The 13,341-nt window shown below is 45.6% G+C and overlaps 1 protein-coding gene across 1 annotated transcript; it reads right to left on the bottom strand.

Moving 5' to 3' along the window:
* Positions 1-6,128: 6,128 nt before the first annotated feature.
* Positions 6,129-7,816, bottom strand: Prlhr (prolactin releasing hormone receptor). Its single transcript, NM_139193.4, has 2 exons — positions 7,803-7,816; positions 6,129-7,576 (listed from the first exon to the last, which is right to left on the bottom strand). Exon 2 carries the CDS (start codon positions 7,568-7,570, stop codon positions 6,458-6,460), a length of 1,113 nt encoding a protein of 370 aa, NP_631932.4. The 5' UTR covers positions 7,571-7,576; positions 7,803-7,816; the 3' UTR covers positions 6,129-6,457.
* Positions 7,817-13,341: the final 5,525 nt, after the last annotated feature.

Raw genomic sequence — 13,341 nt, forward strand, 5'->3', positions numbered from 1 at the left:
GAGAGTGATAAAAATAAATAAATAAATAAATAAATAAATAAATAAATAAATAAATAAATAAAGCCTCTCTGCTCCTTCTAGCCATAGGTTACTGCCCCATCCTCATATGTCCCTACTTATGTAATGAACGCATCTCTACTATATCTAAATGTGGGTCAAAGCACTCAACTGTGATTAGAAAAGATAAAGTACTTTGTTCATGGACCTTCTGGATTTATAGCCCCAAAGGAGATACTCCCTGCCACCTTTCTCCTATGTGGAAGATCCTCCTCTGACAGTTAATGCAGCTAGGCAATATCTGTGAGGAAATGTCTAGGTTGGGTCATGTGATGCGGGCGGTATCCTTTCATGACCTGGAGTCCTGAATGAGTCAAAAAGAGACTGCGTTGAGTTGGGCAGCAGCACCCATCTCTCTCTCTGCTTCCTGACTGCAGACACATTTTCACTAGTTGCCTCATACGCTTGTTACCAAGCAATCCCACCATGATAGCCTGGACCCACAAGCTCTGAGCCAAAAGAAGTTTCCCCTCCCTGTGTTGTTTTTCAGATACTTTGTCACAGAGAAGAGTAACTAACACCCCCAATCTGACCAGATCGTTTCTTCTGGAGCAGCTATAGAGGGGAACTGCCCAGTCTCAATCTCAATCTAAGCTGGTCAAAGACTATTCCTCTTCTAGACAGTAACACTGATCTCTAACTTTGCATTTGTATCCTGGAGGGAATGAAAAGGCAGTGGGGTTGGAGTAGGTAGGAAATAGGAATACATGGAGACCTATCCACAGGAAAGAGCTGTAAAATTGAGAGGTACTGACAAGCATTCTTATTGTCCGTTGGCCTATAATACTGAATGGGGATGTTGTGCCCACAGCATTTGTCCTGCAAAGGCAGTGGCTCAGAAGGACAATCTCCTCTCCTTGAAGGAGTCTGCTTATAAGCACACAGGCTGTAGCTTGGACACTAAATCTGTTCACGGTGGGGGTAGCTGCTACCTTGAGCCCACCCCTGGGGTGAGGACCCAAGCTAAGAGTGATTTTTGCCACTGTAGCACCTAATTCTGACTCCCAGTTCACCCACGAACTCTCAGTTTGGTTTTCTCAGTGCAAATGGATTTTTTTCTCCTTTGTCTGGCTGTAGCAGAGGGGTGGTAGAAATGAAGGCAGCATGGCATTCCATTCATCAGTGGCTATCACCCAGAAGGAGGATATGTGCTCTGGGATCAGGAGACTTAGCCACCAGCAAGCCAAAAGGAGATTTTGTGAGAGCCAAGAGACAAGGCAGGGAATGCTTAAAACACAGGCCATTCGTTGCTTTTGCTGGATACTATTTCTTTACTCCAACACAAGATGCTCGAATGAAACCATTTGACCTTCTACTATTTGGTCCTCTTGAGAGCCCTTGAGAGCTCAGTGAGGTTTATCAAGTTAAGGATCCTGTGAAAATTCTGGGCAGATTTCTGGGGCTGAAGCTTGACTGTGAAATAGCAGACAGTAGAACTCTTGGAACCCACAGGGTCCAGGCAACACTGAACTGCAGCCCTGGAATACCTGGTCTCATGGTACAAGCTGCCCTCTATTATGTGGGCAATGGAGTCAGTGCCTTCTCCTCTACAAGAATCAAACAGAAGAAAATCCTATCATCTCCCCATTTTGGGGGCAGAAGGTATTTTATTCAGCCAGGAGATATTCTATAGGTAAGTAGAAAGTAGTAAGGACAAACTGCAAAATATGGAAATAAAAATGAAAGGGGATAAATTTAAATGGAAGAGAATAGTTCAAGAATATGTGAGGAAGCTGGAAGATGGCTCAGCGGTTAAGAACACTGGCTGCTCTTCCAGAGGGCCTGAGTTCAATTCACAGCAACCACATAGTGGCTCACAACCATCTATAGTGAGATCTAATGCCCCCTCTGGCATGCAGGGGTACATGCGGATAGAGCACTCATATACATAAGATATGTAAATATATAAATCATAAAACATAACCTGTTAGAAATGTCCACACAACATGTTGTCACAATGAGGCTTACTGCCTCCAAAGACTGACTTCAAGTGTCTAGGCTTTTGGTGAACCATGACTAACTCCCATCCAGTCTGAACATCTTCCTTTCCCAGTATCTGTACCCAAGCTTATTTTATGTTCAGGAAGAGTAGAACCAGGGGAAATATGTTCATAAATCCATTTGTAAACGATTTTTATTTTTCTTTGAGAGAGTGTGCAGTTAATTGAATGTGTGCTGCTGTTCTCAAAGGTCAGGAAACAGTGTCAGTTCCCTTGGTGCTGAGATTACAGGCCTTCTGTGATCTACCCCATGTGGGTGCTAGAATCCAATTCAGGCCTTCATGATTGAGTACCACGCAATCCACTGCACATACCACTGAGCCATCTCTCTACCCCACTCCCCATAAATTCACTTTATTCCATCTATTTATTGGGAGGCAGGGTATGTGCTTGCCACAGAGTGTGGAGGTCAGAGGACAATACTAGAGGGCCTGTTCTCTCTTTCTACCATGTGAGTCTTGTAATTTAACTTAGATGGTCAGTCTTGGTAGCAAGCACCTTCTTATCAGACAAGCCATCTTGCTGGCCAACCATAAATCCATTTTAAAATTAGAATCTATATTCACCAAAAAAAATCTTGTTTATGACCTGTCATTAAATGTTTTAAAATGTTATAGATCTTATTTGTTGACCCATATAGTATATAGTTTTCCAAGATATATATGGAAAATGGTTGATAAAATACTAACCACTGAATATTTATCTACATTCATGACAGCATAGAAACTCAGCATGAAATCGTCCACTTCTTTTTTGATAGACCTGTGGATTAAGGCACCTGCCTCTGAGGTAGAAAGGTGTCATACAGTAAAATGCTAGCATCGTGTAGACTGGAGACAGAGGGCCACAAGAGAGCCAGCACGAAGAGATTATCTCTGGAATTAGTAAAAACTGATTAAAATCTAGGTTGGGCACTAAGGTTTTCTTGGAGTGACTTTGGATAGATGTATTGATTCCACAGCTGGAGACTGCGCAACTGATGTAATATTTATTATGTCAAACATACTACAAGCCCCAGCCTGAAAAACCACCCACGCTGACTCAGCAACAAAGATATCTCATCCATATAGCAAAGAAATCAATGTATGGACATAAACCCATTACAGACAGGCATTCCCAACCTCTCTGTGAGAGGGATACGTGTTGTGACCATTCTCCACCAAGGGATATTCTTACATGAGTGTCCTCGAGGTCAGTTCCTAGATGTTCAGGAATGAGAACCAAAGGTGGTCCAATAGTTCACCAGAGAAAATGAACCAAAATGAACTGCCCTGGTAAAAGAGCATCCTGAACAACCATCGGAGCAGCTAGACAAGGTTACGTCAGTTGGAAATGTTGTTACAACGGTGTCCCCCACACTTGCTATTCCCAGGTCACTGTTGCCAACAAATATTGAAATACTCCTCTGTCAATCCGGTGAGATAAATCTATTGATCACATGCCAAACTTGAGGCCTGCTGACAATGCTTGCAAAAAGGATTACAGAACCTCCTGTCAGCCTTGGGAAGAAAGGCAGCTGCCAAGTTCCAAGTTGGCTCAGTTCCCAGCTTCGGTCTTGACTCACTTCCTGCAGGAGTAGGCCTGCTTACTTGTCTTAGACACTTGCTACTAACCAAAAATGAGTTATGAAATGCAATTTCTATGTATAGTCCTGTGCAGACTTCTCTGGAACCCATCTCTGAGAGATGTTTTTACAAGTCAGTTTGTTTGACAAACTGCTTCCAAATAGATATCGCATTGGGTAACAATTAATCACCCGCTGTTCAGCTGCCAACTTCACAATATGCAAAGATGCTTACAAGCCCAGCCCAATTCACCACCCTCTTTAGGCTCTCCAGAAGATCTATACTAATGTTTAAAACCTCAAGTCACTGCGTAACAAACTGGTGACAATCTTCCTAGTTCAGGAGGGACAGTTTCTTCTCACGGTGTAGCCTTAAACTAGTCAGGGAACATTTTGTTTACTTTTTTTTAACACCTTGACAATGAAGTCTTAGAATACTTCTCGACTGGTAACTCTATAATGCGGTTTTACTAAAACTAAATAATGTTCCTTCTAAACTGATGTGATACACAGGAACTGCTTGGATGAAGGCCTAAATATTCTAATCATGAGGATTATCCTCTGAAGCTGATAGAACAGGGGTTGTCTAAAGACCAACTGGGTCGTCTCCAACTGTGATATAGAACTCACTGTCAAGTCCAACTGTCAAGATTCTTAACAGCTTTAGTGGGTACAAATGAAGCATCACAAAGGCATTTCTGAGTAGGCTTGGAAAACAGGGTCAGTTTTAGGCTCAGGCTGAACATTAAAAATTTCCAGAAGTGCTTTGAAAAAACGCAGACTCTCAGACCCCACCTCAAATCAATTAGATGGGGGAGGGGGACTGACAGGGATTAGGCATCAATGTATTTTGTTTGGCTTGATTTGTATTTCCCCAGGGGTTCTAAGAGCAGCCAGGGCTGAGAACCAGCAATTTCAAAAAAAGACCAAAACTCACAAGATCCCTCTCTAACTAATCCCACTTCTTCCCCCATTTCCTGTTCTCCCCACGTGTGCCCATCAAAAGCAGGCTCTGGCTTTGAGCCTCAACAGGAAGCACAGGAGCCCATCTCTTGTTTGTAACACTGTTTGGGAGTGGGCTCATCATTAGAATATAGGTTCTCCAGGCTCTAGATGAATCTCAAAGTCAATTAGGTGCTACTACCAGAGTTAGTTACCATCTCCCATCTTAACCTGCTTCAACTTTTTTCAGTCTATGGAATGTAACCCTGTAGCCACCAAAGATTCCTATAGCTGTCTAGTGCAAATACTCACACCCCCATAGGCTGTAGATGTGAGCACTGAACCCTTGTCATTTTGGTACCACACCTCCTCTTGTACAGCACTCTGATAAATGAGCAAGTCTCATAGACGAGAGGGAGACCTTCCTGGAGTGACACTAGAGCCTCACACACTTGCTACAGATAGTAACTCAGGCCACACACTTCACAGACCGGAGATTGATGGAAGGATACTAAGTATCCCTTCCCAAGCTCCTTCTCTCGCCGACCCCAGTAGCTGCTTCTGCATCCATTATTGAGGCTCTTGGGAACTGAGGCCCCAAGCACATTCCTCATTAACAGAACTCTGAAAAGGTTAGCGTGCTGATCGTCAACTCAGGTTCATAACCACGAGCCTTCACAGTTCCTGAAACCCTGAAAGTGATTAGCATTTGAACTGTACATCTCGTGGATGGAAGTTTATTTTTCTGTGCTATCCTTAAGAAATCCGTTTCCAGCCCTGGCTTCTGGGCTGATATGTCGCAAGACTCTCCAGGGAGCAGGTGCCGAGCAGTCAGATGGCAGCTGTTGATCTGTTGAAATTCAGCAATTAGAGGATGCAGGAGAATGCGACGGCACACAGTTTACACTGAGCATTTCTGTCTGGTGGTAAACACTGCTTGTGTGTGCACACACACATCTGATGTCTGTCCCCATACAGGTACATGTGTCCTTAAGAGAATTACATCTCCCCCTTTGCCTACCTCTTTAGTGATTGATTCCTCTCATGTAGCCCAGGCTGGTCTCAGGTTCCCTATGTAGCCCAGGATAATCATGAACTCCTGATCCTTCTTCCTCTGTTTCCAGAGTTTTGGGTTTGCAGTCATGCACTGTCACACCCTGTTGTGTAAGAATTGAACCAGGGCTAGGGGAGCTGTCTACCAACTGACCTACTTCCTCCATCCTTTCAGTATGGTAGCTGAGGAGTTAGAAGGAAGACAAGAATTAAAAACCTCTTGAAATGTAATCTGAAACTGGATTTGGACTATAAATTCAAATGATTTTAAAATGAAAATCTTAAAGATCTTACTCGGGAAATGTTAAAATCCTGGATACTGATTTGGGATACATATTTATCTGAAATCAGGGTGAATCCGGGGCTCAGGTTGACAAAACAGTCATTTTATCTCAGCTGGGTCCTTTTAAAAAGGTAAAGTGAAAATTTTCACCAACCCCAGCACCACATTTAAATTCCACTCACAATGTACGCAGAGAAAAAAGAAGAAAGAAAGAAAGAAAGAAAGAAAGAGAGAGAGAGAGAGAGAGAGAGAGAGAGAGAGAGAGAGAGAGAAGGAAAGAAAGACTGCTTCTGATTTATTTTTTCTGAACCCAGAAAAATATCTCTTTTGCTTTCAGGGGTAGACCTGATAAATCTGCTTCTCTCTCCTCAGGCTCTTCTACTCCAAAGCCTATCTAACATTTCACACAAGCACAAAAACAGACATATAGCTAGTCTAGAGGGCTGGGTAGGAATTTCACTTGTGTTGGCTTAACTCTGGTAATGGGAATAAGATCTCATGATGACTTCCGGGGCTAATGACTCTGAAGCTCCCCAGCTCAGACCTGGCAGAGTGTCATCAGATGACCACACTGACGGTCATATTCTGGCCATGAGGCACGATCTTGCGGGGCCAAGACAGAAGCATCTTGCGTAGCTCCTCTCGGAAGCTGTCGTGCAGCCACGCATAGATGAAGGGGTTGTAGCAGGCGGAGCTCATGGCAAGCCAGTGGCAGAGGAGCTGCACCAGCCCGAAGGCGTAGGGGTCGATGGCACGCGGGTCCAGGTCCCGCAGCAGGTTGAAAATGTGCAGAGGCAGCCAGCAGACCGCGAACACGACCACCACCACCACCAGCAGGCAGAAAGTGCGACGGCGACGCGCTCGGTCCCAGTCAGCCTGGCTCTGGGTCACGCTGCCAGGCACCACGCGGTTCCGCAACTTCACCGACACCCGGACGTAAGACAGGAGAATGGCCAGCAGGGGGAGCAAATAGGTGCCCAGCAGCAGCCCCCAGGCATAGATCTGTCGCTGGCGCTCCTGCGAACCCCAGAACTCCTCGCAGAGGCGCACGTCGTGGGGCTTGAGCTCTACATGGTAGGTGTGCACCGCGGCCGGCAGCGCCAGCACTGCAGATAGAGCCCAGATGCCCAGCACAGCGTAGGCGCTGAGCTTCAGTGAAATGCGCCGACGTAGCGGGTGCACCAGAACCACATAGCGGTCCACAGCGATTGTGGTGAGTGTGAACACCGATACGTAGACGGTGACCGGCTGCAGGAAGAAAACAAGGTGGCACAGGCCTCCACCGAACACCCAGCCACGAGGTTCAAAGGCGTAGGCCAGCGTGAGAGGCACACAGGCGGCACACATGAGCACATCGGACAAGGCCAGGTTGCCGATGAGGAAGTTGGTCACGTTGTGCAGCCGGCGCACGCGCGCGATCACCAGCACAAGAAGGCAGTTGCCCACCAGACCCACGACCACCACGATGCTGTACAGCATCACGATCAGTCCCTTCAGCTGGTGCACTAGTTGCAGGCTCTGGAACGGCGTGACTGCTGCAGCTCTGGGAACCGTCGCAGACACATTGCTCTCTGAAGCCTCTGCACTCTGGTTGGCTGGAGTGGAGCCGGCTGGCGACGGCCCAGAAAACAAATCGGGGTCCCCAGTGGTTCCAGGGGGCAGTGAGGTCATGGCCACCTGTCCAAAGGTAATCAAATTGTCACTTTCTATCTTTCTACAAGCCCTTCATGTACCTTTCCCCATCACCCAACTTCTCTCCTGGACATAAGCCCTAGAACACCAAATGCAACAAACGCTGTCCTTCCAGTTGTAGAAAATAAGCCCAACACAGGTGCTTTAAACAACTCCTATTCGTGGATAGTTCTCGCGGTCCCTGGAAGGCAGACCGTGCAGCTGGTCCTACCTGTGAACAAGCTTGTCTGGCGGGAAAAGGCTCTCAAAGGTGGGAGCAGATTGGTGTTCCTCGGGGGTCCTCAGCCAACAATGGACGCTTGGGTTGCTCTCCTCCACTAACGGATCCAGTAGTTCCCAGTGGGGCAGCGGCTTGTGAGGGGTCTGGGAGCTCCTCCCCTCCACCCCAGTTCTGCCTTCTATGGAAGATGGGGGCGGAGCATACTGCCCAACTCTGAGGTTAGAGAAGGGAGACAGCGTGTGTGTAGTAGGAATAGAGCAAGAAAGGGGGTGGGACCAAGAACTAGGGCCCCAGGCTCCAAGGGTGATCTCGACTGCGGAAGTGTGCGGTGCCCCTGGAGAAGCTGTTCCGGAGGGGCGTGTCCCAGGGGAATGCAGAGAAGGGGAGGGAAGCACCAATTTGTGACGCCCACCAGGTGCTGTCTCCAGAGGCACAGGATCTGAAAGGATTTGGTAGTAGGGAAATGCAGATAAACTAGGGAGTGAAGAGAAATCTTCACAGGACAGCTCCAGATCCTGCAGAGCTCCAACTGCAGCTGACAGAGTCGGTAGAGTAGGGGGTCAAGCAGAGCTTTGCTTTGCTGCACCTGTCGCAGGTCAGGAATCTTAGGGCTCTAGCACTCCAGTGAACCCTTGGAGCCTTTTGCAGGCATGGTGGCCAGAGGTTGCTCTCAAAGGAAAAAAATCAGCACCTCGGGCAGCTCCCCGGTGACTGCAGCGTGGTTGTGTACCGGGTACTGGGCGAGGGGGCTCGCGACAATCGAAATACTGCAGCTCTGTGGACTGCCGGTTCAAAGAAGTGCAGACTGGAGATTGAAGGGTTGGTGACTTTGACATCACCACAGGGACCTTGCCATCATTCACCACCGTCGCTCAGAAAATGCAGCCACCAGGCCAGTTTGTGCTCCATAAACTCACCCCAATCTCTGAACCCTGCCACTCTTAGCTCATTTCTCTTTGTCTCTACAGCAACCCAAGGCTCCGGCTGTCCTAGCAGAGAATTGTAGAGTTCCTGACCTCCTTCTCCTCCTTGAATAAAAGCCTTTCCTATCTCGGTTTAGAATTTTTCTTTTCTTTTTATGTGCTAGCAGTTGCAGGATTTCAGAAAGAATAACAAAAGTGACATTTGAAAAGCTTAAGTTCCATAAAAATTTTAGTAGCATTAAGTTGTAACTGAAGTGTAAGTTAAGCTGCACAGTGAGAGGTCTGTCAGCAAAGGGGCTTTGTAACCACCCTGTTCACAGAAAGCATTGTGTTGCAAGAGCTTCTGAAAGAGTCTGAGTCTCTAGTCCTCTCTGGTAAGTTTTTTGGCCTCTGGGGCCTCAAATATCCCAGCTCTACTAGAAAGCTTAGCAAGTCATTCCACTCTTGAAATTCCAGTGAGTCACTCACACAAGAAGAAAAATCAGTTATAACACAAAAGTAACCATTTATGTGCTATTTCCACCCTACACCCACACTCCCTGAGTAATAAATAATCCATGTAGCAGAAACCAGTATGAAACTCCCAGTGCTAAGTAAGTAGTTCATATGTGTACTAGGGCACTTTCAAGAGAAGAAGGTAATTTACCACTTGCCAAATAAATCTGGTAAAGGTTCAAGGACTATAAATACTGGCAGAGCTAATCAGCAACAGGGCTGAAATTTCTCTCCAGATCTGCTTTATTCCAGGGGAAACCTGTGTGTGTGTGTGTGTGTGTGTGTGTGTGTGTGTGTGTGTGTGTGGTGTCTGTGTCTGTGTGTGTCTGTGTATCTGCTTCTCTGTGTATGTGTTGTGCGTGTGTGTGCATGTGTTCCTTGTGTATGTCTGTGTGTGTGCATGTGTGTCTCTGTGTGTATGTCTCTTTCTCTTTCTGTGTGTGTGTGTATGTGTGCCTCTGTGTATATGTCTGTGTGTGTGTATGTGGTGAGTGTGGGGGGGTGTGGTTTGTATGTGTGTGTGTCTGCCTGTGCATATCTGTGTGTATGTGTGTCTCTGTATATATGTCTGTGTGTGTATGTGTGTGTGTGTGGTGTGTGTATGCAGATGTGTGCATGTGTGTGTCTGTGTGTGTCTGTGTATATATATGTGACTACCTGTGCATGTCTGTGTGTGTATGTGTGTGTGTGCATGTGTGTCTCTGTGTATATGTCTTGTGTGTATATGTCTGCTTGTGTGTATCTGTGTATGTGTGTGACTGCCCGTGCATGTGTGTGTATGTGTGTGTACATGTATGTCTCTGTGTATATGTCTATCTGTCTGTCTGGGTATGTGTGTGTGTGTGTGTGTGTGTGTGTGTACATGTATGTCTCTGTGTATATGTGTAGACCTCAGGTATCATTCTTCAAAAGCTCTTATTGTTGTTTTGATTCTGGTACTCTCACAGGGATCTGGGGATCATTAGTTAGCCTAGGCAGACATGTCAACCGGCCTCAAAGAACCCACCTATCGCCATCTGAGAATACAAGTGCACACTACCATGATAGGCTTTTTACAGGAGTCCTGGGGGTTGAACTCAGGCCCTGGTGCTTGTGTATCAATCACCTCAGCAACCTCCCCCAGGCCCCAACCGCTGAATTTTAGTGCCCATGTATAACAGGTGAACCTGCCCAGACTGAAAATTCAGCATATTCAAACAGAAAAGAAGCTCTAGAAAATTGTTGCATTGAGGAAAGCTACAGAAAATCCAATTGTAAATCCAACTTTATCATGATTAAATATTTATGCCTATTCCAAAAACATCTCTTCTATCACATGTAGGAAAAAGACTCTTGGGCCATATGGAACTTCAAGGAGTATTTGCTAATAATGACTGTGATGGTATAAATTAATATCCTTCAGAGGTCTGTATATTAAAAACTGGGTCTCCAGCTGATGATGCAATAGAGAGTTGGAGGAACCTTTAAGAAGTGAGGTTTAATGGGAGGAAGTTAGATCATTTAAAAGGATTATGGGAACCTAGTCTCTTCCTCCCCAACCCTCTGATTCCTGGAAACAATGCAGTGGGCATCTTGCTTCAATACACGCTACCTGCAAAACCTTTTCTTTTTATAACTTGGTTATCTCAAGCATCCTAGTACAGTAATGGAAATCTGCTTAACATGATGACCACAGATGACATGATACAGAAAATCGGAAGACAAGGACACCAGAAACTAAGACTTGTCTCCACTACTCCCCCTTACAGAGCTAGGGTTATAAACATGTGCCACCGTGCTTTGATTTTCAGAGTGTTGCAGAATCCAAACTCAGGTCCTTATGCCTGGGCAGCTATGTTTATGCTTGCACACAGACAGAAAGCAAATATCTAAATCTTGTCTAAGTTTAAGCAGTCACAGGGCAGATTTTCTCCTGCACATAAGTTCTTCCAGACCTGTCCTTTGTGTGTTCCAAGGTCCAGATATTCCCTTGGCTCATAGGTTGAGCCCCCTTGCCAGCTCTAGAAGACTACCCAAGGTCTAGCTGTCTTGGGCAGATAACAGCCTGTGGCAGGCAGTGTAAGAGCTGGAATAATAGCATAAGAAAGTAAAGAAGACTCATGTGTTTATTTTAGATGACTCTGAAAAGAGGGCTGACTAGAACCATTCTTTTCTGTCTGGATTTTTCTTCTTGTGCTATCAAAATTCAAAGAGCCCAGTGTCCCCTTACCCAGAGATATCCCTGAAGTGTCATTTAGGGCTGACTCATGTCAATCCGAGGTCTGTATTGAGTTCCAGAGTTTTTGACAATGCTTGGGCAAACACTAATTTCTTGACTATGCTCTGAACTCTGAAAGAGTGAATGATGCCAACTTTTACAGGAAGGAAACAATCTAAGAAAGTCTCCACCCACTCCCATATCAAGTGGAGAGGATGGGTAAGAGCAACCATTTTTGTTCTCGTGAGTCATGACTTGGATTGTTCTTATTATAGGCAGACTCTGGGTAGACTCTAGGAATCTCAAGGGACAGAGGTGACCATCCTAGCATAGACCCTTGTCTTAGTCAGGGTTTCTATTTCTACACAAATATCATGACCATGAAGCAAGTTGGGGAGGAAAGGGTTTATTCAGCTTACACTTCCACATTGCTGTTCATCACCAAAGGAGGTCAGGACTGGAACTCAAGCAGGGCAGGAAGCAGGAGCTGATGCAGAAGCCATGGAGGGATGTTACTTACTGGCTTCCTTCCCCTGGCTTGCTCAGCTTGCTCTCTTATAGAACCCAAGACCACCAGCCCAGGGATGGCACCACCCACAATGGACTGGGTCCTCCCCCCTTGATTGCTAGTTGAGAAAATGCCTTACAGCTGGGTCTCATGGAGGTATTTCCTCAACTGAGGCTCCTTTCTCTGTGATAGCTTCAGCTTGTGTCAAGTTGACACACAAAACCAGTCAATACAGCCCTGAATAAAAAAAACCCTCAAAACAAATATTCCTTCATTGTATAATATTGGCTATTTGCATGAAATTGACTTTGTGCCAATAAGAATTTGCTGGGTTTTAGTTTTGTTTTTAAAGTCTTGCTTCATGTAGTCATTGTTTCCCGGGCATGCAAAACCCAGGGCCAGATGTTGCAAGTGTAATCAGAAGCAAAATAATTTTTTAAAGGCATTACCACCTAAAATTCTGCAGCCCAGTGAGTAAGAGAGAGAAGTCTACAAACATTTCAGGAATATAGGAACTGTGATAAATGCTGTCCCCACATGCAAACGTAATGAAGAAGCTAATGATCACCGGGAAGCCATTAGCTTAGCTTTCACTATAAGAGCTGTGTTCACTATCATAGATCAAATTTATTTAAAGGGGCAATGGATTTTAAAGCATTCACACCCTCTTTACCCAGCTGCATCAACCTCATATGTCTTGCTTAGGCATGTTGCTCTTCCCATGTTTATGTGTACTGCATACCAAACATGGGCCCGTAATGAATCCCCTCCAGTCACTCATATACTCATATGACATGAGATAAATGGGAAGCAGTGTTCTTCATGCCTCCAGAATCACTTGAATGAATGAATCACTTAAATTAATGAATGGGAAGCAGTGTTCTTCAGCCAGTCCTTGCACCAGGAAGCTACATTTTCTGCTTTAGCCACTTACTCAGCATCCATCTTCCTGGAGATGCACTGCTAATGCACTCCCATTGCCTCACCATCCCTAAAGGGAGCAGCATGCTAGGCTGCTAGATGGCACTGCCCCTTTCCCTTTCTGGACTACTTTATTCGATTTTGAAGCATATGCCTTCTAGAGTATCCCATGGGGCCCACAAGTAACACTGATAGCAGGATGGAAGGTGTTGGACTGTTTGTTGATGTGGTTATCTAGCTTTGTAGGAAAGCCTGGGCAGGCTGAGTATTTTCCAGATGACTGTAGGTTATGTTTTCTCAACGAAGGAAGTCTTCTATGACACTGGACTTCACACTATCCTGGAAGATCCAGGCCCCAGCCAGGGTATCCCAACCCATGGAATTGTGTTTACTATGATTAGTTCTTCCCACACCAATTAATTCCACCTAGAAACTCCCTCATAGATATGCCCAGAAATTTGTCCTTTAGGTGATTATAGGTCCTGT

This window comes from Rattus norvegicus, chromosome 1, assembly GCF_036323735.1.
Source record: "Rattus norvegicus strain BN/NHsdMcwi chromosome 1, GRCr8, whole genome shotgun sequence".
NCBI lineage: Eukaryota > Metazoa > Chordata > Mammalia > Rodentia > Muridae > Rattus > Rattus norvegicus.

Bases quoted from the DNA above. Each gene is read 5' to 3' on its own strand.
- Prlhr (NM_139193.4), bottom strand. From the start codon at position 7,570: ATGACCTCACTGCCCCCTGGAACCACTGGGGACCCCGATTTGTTTTCT.